This window comes from Onychomys torridus, chromosome 19 (genome assembly GCF_903995425.1).
Source record: "Onychomys torridus chromosome 19, mOncTor1.1, whole genome shotgun sequence".
Classification (NCBI taxonomy): domain Eukaryota; kingdom Metazoa; phylum Chordata; class Mammalia; order Rodentia; family Cricetidae; genus Onychomys; species Onychomys torridus.
In genome coordinates this window covers 52,523,450-52,545,732 of record NC_050461.1, presented here as the reverse complement: position 1 = coordinate 52,545,732, position 22,283 = coordinate 52,523,450, and the positions used below count along the sequence as shown (strand labels likewise).

Sequence of the window (22,283 nt, the reverse complement as noted above, 5' to 3'; positions counted from 1 at the left end):
GTGTGTGTGTGTAGACCATTCCAAAGTCTAATTTTCATGGGGTGTGATCATAAGGAGACACAGGGAAATTCAAATGAAGCGCATAAGTGTGGGGTAATGGGAGGAAAGAATTCTTCTCCCTGCGTAGAAAGATAAATAGACCATATATAGCTGCTGAATTCAACTGGATTTTGACTAATATGTTCAAAATATGCTCTTATCTACCATCAAGCATGTATGGGAAATTCGTGGCATTAAAAGACCCTAAAATAGAAACCATTCAAGATGATAAATGGCTTTGATTATATGAACCCGAGGTTCACTCAAAAGATCAAATCACTGGGAATCATTAGTTGGGGAGTCATCCACACTTGTAGGGAAAATGAGTCATCACAGCCTATTACGGAAAAGACCTTAGTGTGTCACAAGCCACAGAGACAGGTAAACCGGGTCCCCGGTCCCCCGTAATCTGAGAGAAACTGGACCTTTTGGCACACCATATTGATGAGTACATTCAACCTCCTCCAAAATCAACAGACAGACCTGAGATGACAGAGCTGCTCACCTGCCATGTTTAATATAGTCTTAGAGTAGTAGAAAGGCCTTGAAGATCAGGTTCAAAGAGGTTTACATGAATTTAGCTTCCCACGTTCGGTGTCCAAGTTCCCGATGGCAGGGAACTTAGAGGTTTAGAAGCCAGAGCAAGGGAAGAGTAGAGGTATAGTGGGAAGGGAATAAAGGCAGCTGTCCTGGTACAGTGTGTAAGAGCCAAGGCCACCAATGGTGAAGTAGCTTCCCCAGCAGGACCACATCTCCAAGGAAGAACCAGAAGTGGGTACGAGTTCATTGGTGGTGGCTCCTTCCTTCCCACTCATGGACAGTCATTGAAATGGAAGGAAATGAGAAAAGTTGGTCCAATACCTAGCAACAAGTTACAGTGCTGAAGCCTGAGAGGTTTTTTCCTTAATTATTGGAGTCACATATTAATTACCAAATACCCTACCCCACCCCACCCGACACGTGCCAGACAGTCCCAACATCTCATTTGAGAACTCCTGGCCATGGCTTCCTAGTTACTATGGTTGTATACTAAACTTCCCTAAACATAGCTGCTTAAAACAACGACAACTTTATTCTAGTCGCAAAGCTGGCACTTTGGCAGAGCTCAGCAGGGATCACCCCTGTCTGCCGCATTCAGCTTTCAGTAGACAAAAGACAAAAGACAGGGTAGGGAGATGATCGGGGATTTGGGGGTGAGAGAATCAGCTAGTGGGCAAAGCAGAATTATAATCATGTGATGGCTCACTCACCGGGCAAGGGGCTCCCTCTCTGTGTGGTCTACATTCTATACAAGCCCTGGACTAAGGAGGCGACGAGGTGGCCGGACCTTCGTACATGGCAGCTCAGAGTTCCAAAGAAGCATGTTTGTGAGGACAAGAGAGAGGGTGTGCGTGGAAGAATTGGGCAGAATCTTTCATCGTGCTTCCTAACCTTGCCGTGGAAACCACACAGCTCCCTCTTAGCCCTATGTCATTCTTTACACAGGCGACCCAGATTCAAGAGGAGGGATTTGGATCCATGCTGGTATAGGAAGAATGTCAAGGGAGTCGTGAAAATGTTTGAAAGTCAGCACACTGGAAGTTCAGAGACGGGAAGAATAAACACAGTCTAGAGCAGTGGTTCTCCACCTTCCTAACACTGCCACCCTTCAATACAGTTCCTCATGCGGTGCTGACCCCCAACCAGAAAACTATTTTGTTGCTACTTCATAACTGTAATCTTGCTACTGTTATGAATCGTAATGTAAATATCTGATAGGCAGGAGATCTGATATGTGAACCCTGTCCAAGAGGTCATGACCTAGGTTGAGAACTGCTGGTCTAGAAACATTGAGGAAAAGGTTGTTGGAGATGATGGTGGAAGGTATGTATGGGAGGGAGGGTGAGAAGTGACAAGGGGTCCAGACCCCAGTTCTGAGGAAAAGGGGGTGATCTCACTGACAGCAGCAGATTCCAAAGCACAGGAGAGAAGCTTTGAGACCGCTGGCTTTCCCGGTCTCAGGGACTGGCATGTTCTGGGTAGGGCAGGTGCCAGTGTTGAGGGAGAAAGAGACCCGGAAGTCATATTTGAAAAACAACAGAACCACCATCATAAGGATGCAAAGTTGTCTGAGAAAGTGAGAAAGGCAGAGGGGGAGCGAGCAAAGTTCACGTGAGGGAAAGAGAGAGCAGACGCAACACAGGAGGAAGAGAGATGTACATCCTAGATGCCAGAGGAAGGAAAATTCCAAAGCACGGAAAGCCTTCCACGTGTCTCATTCTAAGAGCGAGAGGAACATGAAAACTGAAGAGGACGCCACATCTCATCCCGGAAGACAGCCCAGGACACACCTCCTGGGGTTTATTTCTACAGCCAGCATGAGGAGAGGCAATTCTTTCTCAGGCAACAGAACTCATGCCTTTAACGGACTCTGGGGTTTTGTGTGAAAATAAACAGTTGCCCTGAATTCTTGGGAAGTATGGGGAAACCACCACAAGACAGCCGACTCACAAGGCTAAAGTCTTTCCCGGGTGGGGGCTTACACCACCATCTCTCCACTGATAAAGCTATCTCAGGGCCAAGCCCACCAGCCCCAGAGCAGTGGGCCACACCCTCCCCTATCAGCTCCCCAGCATCCTCCCCACATTTCCGTGGCGCTCAGCAGAAACACCAATTCCCACAGACTTTGAAGTTATTGGTTTTAAAAAAATCTAGTTTGAAGATATATGGAAATGATTATATAGAAATTCCTGTTTTTAATTGAGTGTTTAGACGTGCTTAAACTGTTCTTTTAAAAAAAAAAAATTAAAGCTACACACTGGAGGAATGGAGCCCTGGGCCAGGAAACAGGCACAGAGGCAGGGCTGTCAGCCTGTTTTCCATTCTGGATCCCTTGGGGCAGAGGAAGTGATGTTGAGTCTCTTTCCCAGCATCAGGAAAAGAGTGTCTATGGAGTTTATGGTCCCTGGAGTCATCAGAACCTCTCTCTCATTTCAACCAAAGTCAGCCATGGGGAGAAGACCCAAGGACAGAAGTGAAGTACAAGATCAGAAAAGACCTTCAAAAGCCAAGGTATCATGAGTATATATTGGCTGTTCAAGACAGGGTTTCTCTGTGTAGCTTTGGAGCCTGGCCTTGGAACCCACTCTGTAGCCCAGGCTGGCCTCGAACTCACAGAGATCTGCCTGCCTCTGCCTCCCAAGTGCTGGAATTAAAGGCGTGCACCACCTCTGCCCGGCTAAATCCATTTTTAAAAACAAAGAACTAACATTAAAGTAAAAGATGAAGATTAGTAATCAAGCACCTTGGTTCGTCATAAGGATATTTCTATATATCATGATGATAATATATGCTATTTTGATCAATGATCAATTGATGGGTGTAGTCTTTGGGTAAGAAGCTTTTCTTTATCTTCAGGTAAAATCATTGATCCATGCTAAACTCACGTTCAGAGATTCAGACTGAAGTACTTCAGTCTGGATGTTGTAGGCAGAGACAGGACACATTTTAAGATAATAACCTATGACGTGGCAGTCTGGCACATGCTATTCTAGAAAATGTCAGCAATTTCTAAGAATCAGAATCAAAAGAGGGAAGAATTAAAAGGACTATGAAGGATAATCAGAGCATGTTTACACAGAGCAACTGTTACAGCAATAAATGTGAAATATATACATATGAAACAATGCACCAAGGAATATGAGAAGTACAATATTAAGTGTAAAATCCTCACAGGCTGCAAGTTGTGAGAACAACAAAGCATAGATTTTGAAGTCTGCCAGGAAACTGACAATGTGAAGAAATCTAAATGCCAAGAGCCCTTCCCTAGAGAAAAGGGGCCAACGTCTGCTTCCATCCTTGCATAGCAGGAGGAAGGATTGTAGTCTACCACGGACAGGAGAAACCAGCTAAATCCTTAACTGGCATCAATGGCCACATGTGAACTATCATAGGATAAGACTTCCAAAGAGCCTCAGCCAGTCAACTCCTTCCTGTTGGTCTTTACCCAACACACAGCAAGCGCACACTAATGTCTGGGGGAGGAGAGGGCAGCCGAGAGCCTCCTGGGACCCATCTCAAATTGTCATGGAAGGATTAGAGCTTAAAAATGGAGTCTGGCAGTCTCAGGTACTTAACCAGGCCGTGACTGTAGACCTCCCAAAGTTGGGCCAGAGCAACATGCAGAAGAGATGGCCTGAGGCCCAGAAAGCTGGGGGCAGGGTCTAAAGCAGAAACAAAGGCTGTCAGTCAAGCTAAAAGGCCGAGACAAATCTCCATAGTTCTCTGAACTGGTGCTAGACTAGAAAACATGAAGAAATTGGTTGGCCCGGGCTCAGATCATAAACACAGCTAGAGAGAAAGCACGATTTGACCCTCCAGCCTTTAAAAGCCAGGGATAATGAATTCAACTGAAGCTTCTCCCAAACTCAACCATTTCAATGGAGCGTGCTTAATACAAAAATCCAAAATTTTGAGTACATGAAAATACTCAACTCTCTGAGCACCAATACAACTCCAACCAGTGGAAATTCCACACCTGACTTCATGAGAAGGATCCAAGTCAAACCTACACTTTCTAAAATGGGTCTACAAAGTTACCTTCAGGTTATGTGCGTGCAAAAACTGCAAGATTGGAGAAAAAAATGAACTCCCTCGTCTCAAGCCTTTTTGATAAGGTATATTAAACTTGTTCAAATAAGGCTGAGTCAACCCACACATTAAAGATATTAAAATTTTGTAAATTACTGTAATTTCTTTTATTCCTTTACACACAATGGCTACTATGTCACCAAAAAGTACCATACATACAAAGGAAGAAGAAGTAGAACCCATAGACAAAGAAGCCCAGAGGTCACTCAGACACCAGAGTTGCTGGGCAAGTGTTTATTCAGCAGAAGACTAGAAACCAAAACAAAATGAATGAGGGGATGCTGAAAAAAAAAAGAAAAAGCAAGATATTAAAGTTGCTTAACATAGAAATAATAAATTTAAAGACAGATCAATTGGAATTAAACAAAATAAAATGCAAAGAGGAAGAAAAGAGAAAACACAGGGAATAAAGTGAAGTACATGGTACTATATAAAATGCTATGATGTATAAGTAGAATTATAGGAAAGGAGAGAGAAGAGATGTCTGAAGAAATAATGAATGGAAAATCCCCAAATCAGATGAAACGTATCAACCCACAGACCTGAGAATCCTAGCAAATCCCAAGCAGAATAAATACAGAGACACACGTCATACAGCAACTACTGAGAACAAGCTATAAAGAGGCAATCAGCTGGAGAGCTATCACACAGTAAAATATGCAAACAGAAACAAATGTGTATCTATTTCATCACAATAGATTGTATCCACTAAAATATGTGTGAATTTTATATTAAGGCAAATTCAATATAAGAAACAGAAAAGATGATTATCTTTGTTGGTTTGTTTTTGTTTTGTGGAGGTGGGTGGTTTTGAGACAGAGCTTCACTATGTAGACCAGACTATGTAGATACAACTCGTAGAGATTGACCTACCTCTGCCTCCCAAATGCTAAGCTAAGGGGTGTGCTCTACCATCTCCATCCAGGGAGAGGAATATTTTTCTAAGCCAACAGGAATAATGCAGACAATAGACTGGCTGACATAGCAAGACCCTGAAGACAAAGGAGACAAAGAGTAGTCCAGATTGTAACATGTGAAGATATAGAGTCCGTTTTAAATTCTGCATATATACAAACACGTCTTTTTATGTAAATGTGTTCTGTTCGGAAGCATTTTTATTATACATTGGCTTACATTTCTTTTAGATATTATTAACAGCTGGAAAAATAACATTACTGGTTTTATACCATGTTTAGATGTAAAAGGATAGTAAAAATATAAAGGGTACAAAGATTAAGGAAATGATAGTGTGTTAAGTTTCATATGGTATTTTTGAAGTACAATACTGCTATTTGGAAGTGCACTATAAACAGATAAAAGGTCATACCATAGTGTCTTAAGCAATTCCTAATGATAGCACAAAGAACATAGCCTAAGGTTTTAAAAGAAGACAAAATTAGAAAGCTAAGAATCTGTAACTAACGTAGAACAAGGCTGAAGGTAGAAAACAAAAACCAAAGCAATGGTCAGAAAACAGAAAATGAACAACTGGATGATAAAGTTAATGGGTTATCGCGAGATAAATGACAAACTTGGCTGATGGATTATTGCATCCACGCTGCTTCCTAAGATGAAAACATCACCATATTGGTGAAAGAAAGTACCTTTTTTGTTGTTGTTAAGAATTACACAGTTGACAGGTGTAGTGGCCCTGCCTGTAAGCGCAGCATCTGAAGAGACTGAGGGGAAGGCTGCAGTTTGAAGCCAACAAGGGTTGCATGGTAAGAACCCCATGTTTCAGTAAAAAACAGATGTGCTAATGGGGTTGGGGATTTAGCTCTGTGGTAGAGCGTTTGCCTAGCAAGCACAAGGCCCTGGGTTTGGTCCTCAGATCTGAAAAACAAAACAAAACAAACAAACAAACAACAACAAAAACGTGCTACAAACTGATTATATGCTGAAGCATTGGGAAGCGAAGGCACACAATGTCAACTTAATATTCAGGGGTTGGGGCAGGGGGATTACAACAGAGAGCATGAAGGAAAAGGAGAGCAAGAAGTACATCAACAAGTGACGGGACTCAAGAATCTACAAGACTAAAATTATTCTTGTAACTCTTCTGGAAGCTTGAAATCATTTCAAATTAAAAAGTTCAAATGTGAGCTACTTTATATTAAAACTATACAAAGTCAATGCTATCATTTCAGGAAGAAGGACTACACATTGCTTGATAGAGTGTTGTTAATAAAGAAGAGCTTGGGCTGTGGCCATAGCCTGACTGGTAGCATCTGGCATGCCTGAGACCTAAAAGAAAGAATTGGGAGGTGGGGGAGTGTGGAGGGAGGTAGGGAGGGTTGAAGAGATGTGAAACCAAGTATCCTACTGTTTGGGAATGCAAAAGGCCAGGTACTAAAAATGACTAGCCTCCTCCCTCCCATGGCCTCAGAGGAGGGAGCTGAGTCTGGACCAAAGGATCCAGGACAGGAGTAGGCTGGAAAGGTCAATAATATTTCAGAAAATGATGAGAAGATGGGTGTTTTGGCAGCACAGAAATGGTTAATATTTAAGATGACAGAGGCATTTGCCCTGATTTTAACACGAATCAAAACATTATATGACAATCTATAAATAGCTGTGAGTTTTATGTGTCAATTAAAATTTTTAATTAAAAACATAAAAAGCACTGGTACTGATGCAATTCTTGAGCTGGGTGATCATTTTTTTCTTCCATAGTATTCTACCTCAAAACTTGAGCATGCATTTATGAATAATCTTCTCTGTGAATAAGTCCTTAAAAGATGAAAACCGGAGACATAGAAAGCCCAACTATTTTATAAAGTACAATGAAAACCATACAAAAATGTAACCATGAAGTCTATTATTCTGTATACTAACTCAAAATTAAATTAAAAGAGATTTTTTTTAAAAAAATCTGCTTGAGGGCTAGAGAGACGGCACAGCAGTTCAGGGCACCTCCTACTCTTCCGGAGCGGCTGAGTTCAGTTCCCAGCACCCACACCAGAGGCCTCCAACACTGTCACTGTGGTGCCAGAGGATCCAATACCCGTTTCCCACTACTTGGACACCTGCACTCAGGTGCACATTCCCAAACACAGACACGTAAGTACACATGCCATTAAAACTCAAGTAAAAACTGTTTTGAGAATATATACTTGAGATCTTGTTGTGTATAGCACATGCCTATAACCCCAGCACTTAGGAGGTAGAAACAGGAGGATTTCCAGTTCCAGACCAGCCTGTGCTACACTATAAGACTTGGACTCAAATTTAACAAAACATTTGAAGTGGGATCAGTCTTTTACATTTAAGGAACAACTAAATAAGAACATAAGATGTGCCCTGCCCTTACCTGAGCAACTGAACAAAAGGACATTTTATTAGACCCCAATTCCTAGATGTAACTAATTTTAAGTATCTATAAGAATACTTCTAGATTCACTCACAACTCCAGCTACAGCAGAATAGCATACTTCCTTGAAATCCTTCATTTAAATTCTATTGCTAAGACATAATAACTCTGTCATGAATAAATCATGTACAAGATTATACTGCAGAAAAGAAAAATCTCCAGGATATGCAGATATGGTCCATTAAATAATTAAGTATCACTACCCTATTTTAGGAACCTACATGAATCTTTTCTGCATAACACAGTATCACTTCCCACTAACTTAGAAAGAACACAATGAAACATAGGTGGCTAGGGCTAGAGAGATGGCTTACCTGTTAAGAGCATGTACTAATCTTGCAGAGGACTCAAGTTTGGTTCCCAGCACCCACATTAGGCAGCTCAAAACTGACTATAACTCCAGCTTCAGGGGATCCAATATTTCTGGCCTCCCCAGAACTGCACTCATGTGCAATATCCCATATGCACATGCACGCCCACATATATAGATATCAGAGAGCTTTATTTGCCTAGAGCATTTAGGGCATAAATAAAGAAATACTAGAAAGCAGTCTCAGCCAATGAACATCCTATGACTAGCTTCCTAAGTCACTAAGAAAACTTCTCCTGCTTCAGTGAACACATTTGAAAAAGGTTACCAATTGATTCTGAATTCAGAAGAATCATATCAAATACAGTTGGTAAGCTAAAGGTGTTCTACAGACCATTATCAAATTATAAACTTTATCAATTCATACATTCTCCTAAAGTACAAAAACTAAAACACAGGGAAGTTCTTAAATAGTTTTTCAATATATGATTAGTTAATTAAACACAAATTTTCTGAGTGGGCTGTGTACCGGTACTGTTCTAGGGATGGAGGAATACCGAACTGAGCAGAACAGAGCAGGACCCTCCCAGAACACGCATGTGTTGATCACATACACAAAGAAGTGAGCATTTGTCATGTAAGAGATTATAATGAAGTTTTTGTTTGTTTATTTGTTTTGTTGTTTTTTATGTGACAGGGTTTCTCTGTGTAACAGCCCTGGCTGTCCTGGAACTTGCTTTGTAGACCTGGCTGGCCTTGAACCCATAGAGTTCCTCTGTCTCTTGAGTGCTGGGATTAAAGGTGTGTACCACGATGCTGGGTCTATAATGAAAGTCTGAAGTCACTTAAGATTCCTGGGGAACCATAGTGAGTTATAAACATCCTTGCCCATCACCGTGTGGACAGGGAACGCTGCCTGTAGGGCCCCGGGAATTACTGCCAACATTTCTATCATCTCCCTGGTATTTTGCAGCACACAGTATAACCAGAGTCTGGCCAGAAGACATGACATGACACATTGCAGATGTTTTCAGAGAGAGGTACAAAACAAGATACATTTTGCGTAGGAGGAGCTAGAGAAGATGGTCCCCTAGGGTCCTAAGAGCTGCATCTCCAGTCTATAATGAGCTAACCCATCCATGACAGAGGCATTGCTGTAACTGACTATTATTTACAGAAGACAGCCTCAGCTACATCTTGGATGCCAAATGCTCCCCAGAGGCCCATGTTAGAGGTTTGGTCTCTAGAGTAACACTGTTGGGAGATGATGGAGCTGTCAGGAGGCAGGGCCTACGCAAGTCCTTAGAAGATGGGGGCATCCTCTCAGAAGGGATTATGGGTCTCCATCCTCATCCTCTTTTGCTTCTTGGCCATAAAGGAAGAGTTTTGTCCCACTAAATGCTTCCAACCATTGCCATCTAGATCCCCTACTTGAATCCTAAAAGAAACAGGTCTACCAAACCATGGGCTAGAGCCTCTAAAACCACGGGTCAAAACCTTTTCCTGTGTTACTTATCAGACATTCCGCTAAAGTGATAGAGAGCTGTCTAACACAAACTAGGAACCTATGTTACAAGGGTAATCCCTGACAAGATAATGAAGATTACTCCACCTAGAACAACATCATTATTATAGGAAGTGACACTTTGATTTACCAAGAACGTATTCAAGTGCCATTGCCAAGGCAAGCATGACCCCAGTTCTGCTGACTTCCTACGGCTCTTCATCTATTTCAGAGAGGGTTAGCTGAATTAACAAGAAAAGAAGTCAACTAAAGATGGAGGAAGCCAGAGGAGAGAGTTCCAGAAGGAGGGGGCAGAGACAGAATAGAGAGAAAGAAAAATACTACTTTTCAGGATTTGTTTATCCAGTGTATGTGTGTGTGTGTGTGTGTGTGTGTGTGTGTGTGTGTGTGTGTGTATGTGTGTGTGTGTGCCCCCCCCCCCCCGCATGTCTTGGAGGACAGAGCCACTTACAGGAGTCACAGGTTGTCAAATTCCAACTGTAAGCACCTTTACCTGCTGAGCCATCTCGTTGGCCCCACACTGCTTTTTGAAGCAAATGTCAATGGACTTCTAGCAACAATGATTTCAAGAATGTTCCCAGGTTCTCACATTTGGACCCCAGCAATACCTGCAGCCTGTCACAAGGAGACATAGTCATGCCTGGGATGTAAGCAGGTCTCCACTCACCTCACATGAGAACCCTGAAACAAGACACTCACTTGGCTTCCCATTCAAGTCCCTCTTTCTACCCCCATGAGAAGTAACTATATACCCAATATTTAGAAACAAAGGTGTTTCACTTTCAGATGTTTAGCCATGACAAATAGGAGGCTGCCTGTGTACATGAGTTCAAATCCCATTCTGCGGCTGTAGGAATGGTGGTACCGCAGTCTTTGAGGAGACCCTTAGTAACTACAAGGAGCAGTGAGACGTCTCAACAGCGCTGCCAGCAGCATCCCATCCTCCCCTCTTAAATGCCAGCTATGAAATGCTGTCATCTCTCCCCAGCACTCCATATGTTCTATAAAAGCAGCCAACGAGATAAGCAGTCATGACCTGCTTGGAAAGAGCAAAGTGTTACAGCTGGTTGCTTCTGGAAGTTTCTTCACTGGTTTACACTTCTAAGATGAGAGAGCTCCAGAAACGGAGATGGAATCCGGGTGTGGATTGGGACACTGCTTGTGGCACCCCTGCAGGCCGCCCGCTCTGCAGGGGTGAGATCCAGGACACTTCCGACGGGCTCAAGGGACTTTTATAAAGGTTGCTGTTCTCGTGAGGAACTGCACAGTACCACATTTTCCCAGTACTAATAATGCTCTCTCAACATGCTCACTTATTAACCCATATGCTCCCTACTTGAAGACTCTCAAAGGCAGGCTCCTTGGGAGGCTTAACCTAACAATACATACCATGCAATCAGCATTGCTCCACACCAGACACCATCCTGAGAGTATTGTCCCCCTTAATACTAACATTTAAAGGTAGATATTATAAATCCCACTTTATAGACTTTGGAAGCCGAGGTATGCTGACTTTCATTTTCAATCTGGCAGAGCCTAGAGTCTGTCGCTGTGATGAAACACTCTAACCCAGCGGTTCCCAACCTTCCTAATGCTCAGACCCTTTAATACAGTTCCTCATGTTGTGCTGACCCCCAACCATAAAATTATTTGACTTGCTACTTCACAACTGTAATTTTGCTACTGTTATGAATTGTCATGTAAATAGCTGTGTCTTTGTGATGGCCTTTTGGGGGGGGGGGTCGAGACCCACAGGTTGAGAACCACTGCAAAAGCATCTTCTCGTTTATTTCAGTTTATACTTACAGATTGCAGTCCATTGTTGAGGGAAATCAAAGCAGGAGCTGATGCAGCAACCATGGAGGAATGCTGCCCACTGGCTCACTCACTGGTTTGCTTAGCTATTGCTGTTACATAGCCCAGACTTACTTGCCCTAGGAATGATGCCACCCACAGAAGGCTGGGCCCTCCCTCACTGATCATTAATTAAGACAATATTTCAGAGACAAGGCCACAGGTCAATGTGATCTGGGCAATCCCTCAATTGAGGTTTCCTTTTCCTAGGTGATCCATGGTAGTGTCGATGATGATGATGACGACGACGATGACAATAATAAACCCTAAACAACACAGTTTATTTAGAATGACCAGTTATTGAGGGTCATACTGCTGGAAAAAAGTTTAGGATCTGCATTTCCGAAAGTTCTGCTTCTAGCCAGATTGTACACTTTGCAGAAAACAGGATGGCTGTGAGCCTAAGGGGAACTGGATCTGAGCTCAGCAGCCTTCCCTCAGCTAGTGTTGTGATGGTTTCTTCATCTCTCCCGTGGGAATAATCATTTCTACTCTGCCATTCTCCAGGGGCTGACGTCACCACCACGACCTGTGGCTGAGCTCTGGGAAGTCCGTTTCTCTTGACTTCACTTTCTCATGCACCTGTTTCAGGTTGGAAATGCGGAGGGCAAAGGGTGGGTTTATATGGTAGCATCCTTGGGAGGTGGTGGGAGATGGGGCCTCGTTGTAGGAAGGAGGTCCAGTGGGGGCCCATCTCTCTCTCTCTTTCTGCTTCCTAACTGCCAGGAGGTAAGTAGCCTTCCTCAAGCCCATGGCCCTGCCGGTGTGTCATCCTTTCTTTTCCTTAGGTTTGAAAGCAATGGGCCAGACACACAGAGAATGAAGCCTCTGGTGCTGTGAGCCAAAACGTGCCTTTCTTCCTTTCAATCATTTTTCCAGGGTCTTTCACCACAATAATAAGCCTAACATGACTGTTCACATGAAAAGCTACCGGGACATGAAGCCAAACAATCAAAATAGGGAACCACAGAGTATGTGCTCCATAAAGAATGATCAGGAGAAAGATGGGCAGGATCGGATAATATTGGCCTTTCCTCTTGCTCACATTTCCTGCGTGGGTGGCTAACTGGTTTTTGCGTCTCTAGCAAATAAACTTGGTTAGAGTAGTTTGATCTCATTCTGTCTCTAGTAGTGACTAAAAAGGTAAAACAGTGTCAGTACCCATGACACAGCAATGGAATACAATGACAAAACCTAGTCAACCCGTGACAGTCCGGGGTCTGAATAAATCTGTGATTTTTCTCAAGTGAGGCACAACTCGAGGATGGGTCTCTTATGTTCTTGAAGCTTCAGGTGGCCTAGTAAGCAACACTGGTGGTGGAGAGTAAACACACACACACACACACACACACACACACACACACACACCCTGACTCTCATAGAGTGGGCATAAAAATGATGTTGCAAATAGGATCTAATAAAACCCCAGAGCCCACGGTGATCCCTACCATCCTCAGCTAGCACAACGTTGGTACAACAGAGGATCTTAAGAAGCTGCAAGTGAGGACTTTGGGGAACTCTTGGAGAAAGACACGGAGAGAGAGATGGAGAAATTAAAAAACGAATGTATGACTAAAGAAAATAAAAGATAGAGCATAATAACTCAGGGGGGTCCCTAACCACACAGTGGAGATTTGGATATGCATCAAAAATTATTATTCACCACCCTGCATGCGGCACACTCACAATGGACACTCTGTAACTCTGTCACGAAGATTATCTAATTGTCTCCACCCTTAGAATCCCCCAAATGAGTTAAAATGCCAATAGGAATCCACTCAAAGTGTCTTGTGACAACAGAGACACAGTGAATGCTCTCCAACTAAAGCTACCTGTAACCAAAGCCACTGTAAAGGAGGTGGCATTTCCGACAAACATCCGTGGCATCATTACTCCCTTCCGGGTGTTGTTTCTGATGTAGAATGTCTCAGGGGCCTCTGTGCCCCTTCCCCCAGTTCCTAGAGTCTGGTCACCAGGGACAAGAGGCTGACTGGCTGGGCACCCAAGGAAACAATAGGGGCGCCACAGACTTCACCTCCTTGGCATTCTACACAAAGATCCTATCCCTTCCCTCCAGCCCACAGGTCCTCACACACACACACACACACACACACACACACACACACACACACACACACAGATGCCACCAATGTAGTCTCAAACACCCACAAAAGTTAACCTGAGAGGCACCTGGGCAATCCAAAATCAGAAATGGAGGGCAGGGGCTGTCAGGGGCAAATAAGCAAAAGCTGGGGGCATGAAAATCAGAGCCTAACACTTGTTAAAGACAAAACTAAACAAGCATCGTAGGTTTTTAGCCAGAAGACTCGGCAAGGACTGAAAGCATTATCATGCCTGTAATAGATGGGATGTGGGCAGCTCCGAGAAAATCTGCCCAGCAGCATGCTCTTCTTTTAAAGTTTGGATAGAGGCTGTAACTTTTTATTGAGCACAGAATGGGGAAGGGGTGAGAAGCTGCAAATTTTGAACTCAATCAGAGCAACTGATACCGATTTGGAGTATGGCTAAACTCTTTACCTGATGGCAACTAATAAATGAGACCTTTCTTCCCGCGGGCAGAAGGATCGTTGCTATGCCCAATTTGATTTTCCTAAAGACTCACATGTTTCCCGCCCCCAGGATAAAGTCCCTAAGTGTTGTTTCTGGGATCCGGAGGAGCCACGCGGTGCCCTGCTCTCCTTTCAGGCCTCCTATCTTTCACCTGTTCCCGAGTGATCTATTGTGGATATTTTCTATGGGAATTTCTTTGAAAGTAAAGAGGGCAAACGCTCCACCCTTGGTAAGCGACAGGCTGGTGATCAGGGGTACAAGGAGAAGGAAAAATGAAATTACCCACGCAGGACACTGTAGGTAATCAACACTTTCGACCTAAAATAACTAAGATTCCTCACGATTCTGCAAACTGACTACAAGATTTAGCCAACTAGGCTTTAGAAGATGCCTCACACTTCCTTAGCGGCTGGGGTGGGGGTCAAGGATAAGTCAAGTCTCTCGACCCCTATCTTGGAAATCCCCACACTCCTCCCCCAGAAGGCTGCACCTGAGCTGATGTGCTAGCTCCAAACTCAGAGGAGGGAACCCACCTGCCTGGTTCCACCCAATGCTCTGGAGCCCGTGACCTGGCACAGCTTACACGAGTCCCCATTCCCCTCTTCCTTACTCCCAGGGTCCATGCCCATCAAGCCGTTATTCCAGGGAAAGCGGGGGGGGGGGGGGGGGCTGAAAATCAAACAGCCCCTTAAAGGGAAAACAAGGAGAGCGGGCTGGCATTATATAACAAAATACACCAGAAAACGAAAGTCGCCAAAGTAGAGGCCGGGGGAAGACGAGGGGAGCATGGGCATCTGGAAGCCACCACTTACTCGAAGGCGAAGAAGAGTCCACTAGTGACCAGGATAAGGATGAGCGTCAGGTAGAAGACGCCCGTCTGCCGGGCCATCATGATCCTCCCGTTGCAAAAGAACTTGTTTCTCCCCGGGAACACCTCCCATTTCCTCCGGGCTGCGATCTTCTTCTTCTTGTGGGGCGACTCCATGGGGGAGGAGCTGTGGGTGCTGATCTGACTGTACTCGCAGTCTTTCATGGGCCCGCCGCCGCCGGGAGGCATCCACGAGAGCAGCCGGCTGGGGGCGCACACCCCCAGAAGCCCCCCGGCCCCGCGGGTCCCGCCGAGCCACGGCCGCCGCCGGCCACCCGGCCGGCCCCGGAGCCGCTGCGCTGTGACCCCTAAACGGGCTCCCGGCTCGGCGACAACTTTGCCGAGGACACCCAGGTTAACCCCTTGGGGAACCCAGCTGTCATAGCAGAATCCGCTTTCGGGAGGGACGGTGTTAGTCCTCAGCCCGCGGCAGCGGTTCTCCGTGGCTTCCAGCCCGGGGATAGGGGCTACAGGCCCCCGTGGGGCTCGGGGGACCGTTCAGCAGACCCCCAAATCGCGGTGCGCCTGGCCCCGCCGCCAGTAAGCTCCCGGCTGCGCCTGGGCTCCGGCCCGCGGATCCGCGATCGCCGCGCCCGGGGGGAAGGGGCGGGGGGGGGGGGACACGAGGCTGCGGACCCCACGCCGGCTCCCTCCAGTGCCACTTCTGCGCCTCGGCCAGGTGGCTTCTACTCCTTCTCCGTGGCGGATCCTCCCTGGGGAGAGCGCTGCAAACTGGGAGGCAGCTCGCGGCACCGGCAACCCCTCCCAGGGGTGGGGACAGCCACGCGCGTTATTCTGTCAAGAGCTGTTCGGGAAGAGCCGGGGCGCTGCCCGTGCTGCGACCCCGCGTCCACAAGCCGAGCAGCCTGGCAGAGTCCGCCGCCCCTTGCACGGTGAGTTCCCGGCCGAGAGTGGAGGCGGCGGCTCCCGCGGCTTCCTCGGCTCCTTCTGCCCGGAGGAGCCAGCCCTAGCTCGAGGAGGGCCGCCGGAGGGCCGCGGGGACACTGCCACAGACACTTGTTTGCAAGGCTCAGCCCCGGCGCGCGCGCGGCGCTCCGAGCAGGTCCGCCTCCGCGCGGCCCGGGTGGGCGGTGACGCCCGCGCCTTACAGCCGGGCTCCTCCTTCCGCTCCTCCTCTTCGCCAGCGAAGCCCGGGCACCGGCTCCCCGGGGTCCCTGCCCCAGTCCCCTCGGGCCAGAGGCGCAGGGCTCCGGGATTGGGCAGGCCTGGAGCGCCCAGAGGATGGCGCCTGGCTCCCGGGGACATCCTTCGCCCCAGGAGCGATCGGGTCGTTGCCCTCGGTGCTGAGGCGCCATGCGCTCCCCGAGGACTTCTGTCCGCTACAGGCTTCTCCTCCGGATTATTCTCGGCAGCAGCTGCCGCCTCGGGACGCGTGCGTGCTCACGGCTACACTTGCAAAACCGTTCTTGCAACCATCGGGGACCCGAGTACCCTTCGGCGCTGAGAAGTGACCTTCCCTGGCCTGACCCCGGCTGGTCCTCTTCCTTCCCAGCGCCACGCGTGGCCGAGATGCTGGGGAAACTACTGATGCCCAGAGGAGGGGTGGAATGCCTGATGACAGATTGATGAGCAGCAGCCCAGACTTCGGGATCTCGAAGGGCAGGGGACAGCAGGGCGGTCTGAGTCCACTCCAACAGCAACCAATTGGGTCCCTCTTTCGGATTAAAAGCCCCTTGTGGCAGGCTTTGTTTGGGTCGCTGCCTCCCCCATCTTTCATCCTCTACTTCTCTCCCACTGATGCTCAGAATGCCCCCTGTGGATCCCCCACACAGTAAAGGGACCGCACGTCTAGAGGATGCTCAGAGTGCGCCTCTCTCTCCACCCCAGCCTCACAGTCAGGTGGACCTAAGGGCTCAAGCTGAGCTCCAGAGAGCCCCAGCCGCCCACGCGCTTTTGCGCTCCTGAGCATCGTGGCCGGGTGGGAGCGTTTACTGGGGCTGTGCACTAGGGTAACTGGAAGCAAAAAGATACCAGGCAGCTGTACTCGATTTTCCGAGCCCTACTTTCTTTTCGGAGCCCGCTGGGATATGTAGTTCCTTCCCTCGCTGTCCAGCTCTGAGAGGAAACGTGACTTGGGGACCTAAAACTACAAGTCCCTGCATCCCCCGCGACGAAGGCGGGGGAGGCAAGGTACTGGACGTTCTGGTGCTCAGCGTTTGGAGAGCAACAAAGACAGCCTTGGGAAAGGTGCTTTCTCTTTGAGGGCTGGGCACCTGCTCACTGCCCGCCTTCGCTGGGAAATGCTCACAATAACCCTGCGGTGCATTATTGTACCCAGTTCAAAGAAACTGCTTGCCCAACACCACAAAGCTGCCCAGTGATAGAGATGGCACTGAACCCAGAGCTCGGTTTTTCCCTCACAAAGCACGCCTCAGTGCGCAGTGTCAAAGGGAGATAAGCTTGGCTACTCAAAAGCGGAAAAGAATGCAACCAGCTGGGAAGTGGTGTTACCAGGAACGGTAATAAGATCGGGCATGGAATCACAGGAAGTTAAAAAGCAAATGCGATTCCTAGGGGCTGGATGGGGCTTTTTCTTTGTTTAATGAGTGGATGGGTGCGTTTTTGGAACAAGTTCTCACTACGGTAGCATAGGTTAGTCTCCAGTTCCCGATTCTCTGCTTGAGCCTTTTGCATGCTGGTATTACAGACATGTTCCACCAAGTCTAGCTAAGGATCTTACGTGGACAATTGGAATTAGCCTTAAATTATTTGAGATATTTATGACAGACAAGCATATTACAGTGCTTTGCTAACTGTGCTATTGAAAAAGAAAAACCACTGGTGTTTCTCTGGCATTTGAAGTAAAGCTTTTATTCTTTCCTACCCTCTAGCTGATGGTTGTATCTATTGTCTTGGTGGCTTTGGAAAGTACCCTCTCTAGGTGGTAGAGTACTTGCCCACTCTTCTTCTCAACTAAACTGGATTCTTTCTTTTTTTTTCTTTTTTTCTTTTCTTTTTCTTTTCTTTCTTTTTTTTTTTTTTTTTTGGCATTTGGCATTTGGCACTGTTGAAAAGTCCTCATCCTTTAGAGCTGCATACTGAAAGTATTTGCAAGTGAAATGATAGGAAAACTAGACTGTGCTTTTAGACACTCCAGCCCATCCACCTCCCACACACAAGGAGCTAGAAGGAACAATCCTGGGAACTCTCAGAAAGTGATGACATTATGGGATGTAACTGTGTCTAATTGCTGCAAATTATCATGAACTTGGGGACTTTAGCACAAGTGTACCTCAGCCTCTGTGTTCAGGTATCTGGGTCTATTGAGTCTGCTGCCCACACCATCAAGGTATAGACCAGGCTATGTTCTTATGACCTGGAGAAGAAATCACTTCCAAGCTCATTCAGGTTGCTAGAATTCATTTTTTTGTGCATGTGTAGGACAGCACCCAGCTTCTTGCTGGTTGACCCACTGGAAACTGTCCACAGCTCCCAGAGGGCATCTGCAGCTCCCAGAGGTCACCTCTACTTCCTTATCACCTTGGCATTTCCCAGAATTCATTAAGCCAACAAAGAAAGTCTGCCAGCGAGCAGGCTCTATACAATAGAGTCATGTTCTATTAGCCAGAGAGCAAATCACAGGTTGCAAGGGGAAGGGACCATTCAGGTGAGTGGACACTAGAATAGGTCTATTCAAAGTTGAGTAAGAGGATCCACTCTTATCCATCATGTGTACTTATCTTTATATTTGGCATTTCCATAAACAAGAAAAGAAATTATTTGTTTTATAATCATATCTGGGGGTGGAAAGATACCTCCGCAGTTAAGAGCACTTGCTGCCCTTCTGTCCAAAGTACAGCTTTATCATCCACCTCAAGTAAAGCCGTCACCATCTTTGGCACTTGGAGCCAACGGCTGCTCTCCTTGTATCGCTGGTGGTACCCTTGATGGCAGTGGTCTTTCTCTATTCTTGGCTGACTTGGTGGACTCACTAGCAAGAAGGGTTGTTTTTATAAACAAAATGTGAGGTTTCTTTCATCTGAGCAGCTCAAAGCATTCCACAATCCTCCTCATTAGTTCTCAGAATACCTTGAGATAGGCCAACATGGAAGATGCCCTACTCATTATGCAAGGCAAAGTGTTCAGATTCCAGGATACCTTGCGATTTCCTGTGTACATCTCTCTGGGCTGGCATGGGTGGGGACTCAGGGTGACCAGGTACCTAAGACAAAGGGACAGAGTCCAAGGAGGATGCTAGAGAACTTTGAAGGGAACACAAGACATTTCATTCCAAATAGAATTCTGCAGAAAATCAGGCACCCTACTTCTTTCCAACCCAGAGACTCTGCTCATATTTGTGTGCTCAGCAGATCTAGAAACATTCCATATCAAAATGCAAAACGTTTAAGGTTAATACACTCAGCATGTCACAAAAACAAAACTGGGTAAGGCAGGGGATTTTTAATATGAAAATTTCTTATAATTTTTTTCAGGGGTTGGAGAGATGGCTCAGAGGTTAAGAGCACTGGCGGCTCTTCCAGAGGTCCTGAGTTCAATTCCCAGCGACCACATAGTGGCTCAGAACCATCTATAATAGAGTCTGATGCCCTCTTCTAGCATGCAGGTATTCATGCAGAGGACTCATACACAAAATATAAATAAACAAGTTAGATCAATTTTTTGTCCTTTCACACACACACACACACACACACAAATGTTGCTTCAATATGTTTTTAAAGTAATACCGCACACCTTGAAAGCTGGTACAGCACATGAATGGAAAGAATGTAAGATTACTCAAATTCCCACCACCATGAAATAAGAGTCATGAAGATCATTCCACATAACTCATTACACACACACACACACACACACACACACACACACACACACACACACGTACATGTACATAGGACATTTTAAAAAATGGAATCATTGCATACCTGCTGTTATTATCTCGTATGTTTTCTTTTGGTGTTTCTGTTTGGGTAAGTGCATGTGTGCACACATGTATGTGGAAGCCAAAGAGTGAGAGAGAGGGGAAGAAAGAGGAGACAGAGAGAACAGTCTGTATTACACTTTCATCAGTTACCTAGATAAGATCCTCTCTTGTTCATCTTCCCAGCTCAAGACCAGCCCAGAGCCACACTTTGCCCTTTGTCCTCAGACTCAAGTCTCCTTTGATACAGAACATCCTGCCTCCTTTCTTTGAGTTCATGCATCGTGGAGTCATAGAAGAGACTGGCCATGCATTTTGTAAACAGTATCCATTTGGGTTCGCCTACAGTTTCTTCACAATCACATTCAGGAGCAGGCTCTCATGAGATTCCAGCGGTGTTACACCGGAAGTGGTGGCAGGCTGCAGGTAGCAGGCAGCAGGCAAAGACAACATCCCTGGGCTGCTGTGGCTGAAACTGTATGGTGCTGTCTCAGTTGACCTGCTGCTTCTGGGCCTCCAGTTCTCAGAATAAGCCCGTGTGAAGGTGCGGTATGTTACCCTCTGTCTGCCTGAGCTGGGTAAATCTGGAGCGTGGCACACCACAGCCGAGCCTGACACCCCAAATGCAGATGCTTGTTGCCTGGGAAGACAAAAAGATGCATTCTGTTTCATGGCATGCAGAGATGCAAAGCCCCCGGGTGATGCTGTTGATGAGTATAAAGTGTGCAACAGCAGCACATGTTCTGGTGTAAAGGGAAAGTTCTCCTCCTGACCTCAAACCCCAGGAAGATGGCAGGTACACACAGCAAGGCTCTGGGGTTCCCGCTGGAGCTTGGTGCTGGTTTTCCTCACACATTGCTCTGCACAATTTGCACCCACTTGCTGGCCAAAGAGCCCAAGCCAAACAAAGAAATCCTTCTCCCTTCTAGAAACAGGGCTCAGTCAGAGAGTCCTTGAAGAACCCAAAGTGGATCTCAGAAGTCTAGCTCTCTACTGTAAAAAATGGATTTGGGAAGCTGTTCATGGTGGAGTCTGTGTGGGGGAGGAATCAGGAAGAGAATTGCTATTTCTTTGCCAGCCTGGACTGCGTGAAAAGACTGTCTCAAAGAGAAAATGGACTTTGAGAAATACCTATTGCTACTCCAGGATTAAAGTTAGTCAGTTAAAAAAAAAATGCCACTTTTATTTCTTCTCTGGACACTTGGAAATGACTGGCATCCTGTTGGCACTTGGCAAGAACAAAACTCTATTGGACTATGTAACTCATACTGTCTACCTCAAAGGTTGAATGTGAGACATCATCATCATCATCATTTTGGAGACAGAGTCTCACTATGTAGCCCTGGCTGGCTTGGAATTAGCTGTGTAGACCAGGCTGGTCTTGAACTCACAATAATCCACCTGGTTCTACCTCCCTAGCCCTGGGATTAAAGGTGTGCACCACTAAACCTGGTGACAGTGAGACTGTTTTGAGTTTACCAGGTAGACATGCCCGATACGGAATAAATACACCTGAAGATGGCGTTTGTGCTTTTGTTGTTTTCAATTTACCAGTTTTCATTATGGATATTATAAAAAAGAAGAAAATAATGTGCTTATCAGGATGTCTACCTATCAATGCAGGGCTCTTAGCCATAGCCTAATCACTAAAATCCAGAAGGGGAAATCTTCACGTGTTTGTTCCCTTGCAAACATTTGATAAGTGTATGCAAGTAAAATCTGAAGATCATTCCTGGGATATAGAAAATGTAAGGGTATATATAATTATAGATAATTTAGTAAGAAAAAGAAATCATGTATCTTTTAGATTTTTTTTCATTTTGGTAGCTTTCCACTGTTCATGTCATGTTTCCCCTTTAATAAGAATGTTTCCCCTTTAATAAGAATGCTTCCCCTTTAATAAGAATGCTTCCCCTTTAATAAGAATGCATTGTAATTTGTTCTAATATAGACTAATTTCTGGGCTTATTTCTAAATGTAACATGGTAATTGACACTTTAGAGATGTGACTTTTTTAATAACACGGATGTGCTTTTTTTTCAATAAGCTATATTACATCCAGCCTTCCTATCTAACTCACTTAGACGCTTGGCAGGGGTGGGGTCAGGACATGCCTTCAGACAGAGTTCTGATGAAGAGGTGGTGTGTCTTTCTCAGTATCATGCCAAAAGATGTCAGTTTTTCCAGCCATTAGTGAGAGCCGTTTTGAACACTGGG

The 22,283-nt window shown here is 45.9% G+C and overlaps 1 protein-coding gene across 2 annotated transcripts in view; it reads right to left on the bottom strand.

Moving 5' to 3' along the window:
- The window catches only part of Zdhhc14 (zinc finger DHHC-type palmitoyltransferase 14), a 257,825-nt gene extending 240,685 nt beyond the window's left edge, over positions 1-17,140 (bottom strand). Inside the window, exon 1 of one of the 2 annotated variants that reach the window (XM_036168617.1) lies at positions 15,111-17,140. In XM_036168617.1, coding sequence (XP_036024510.1) covers positions 15,111-15,355 — 245 coding nt within the window. In that variant the 5' untranslated portion in view covers positions 15,356-17,140. The remainder of the gene's footprint in view (positions 1-15,110) is intronic. The other variant, XM_036168618.1, reaches the window with a different exon arrangement.
- Between the last annotated feature and the right edge of the window lie 5,143 nt (positions 17,141-22,283).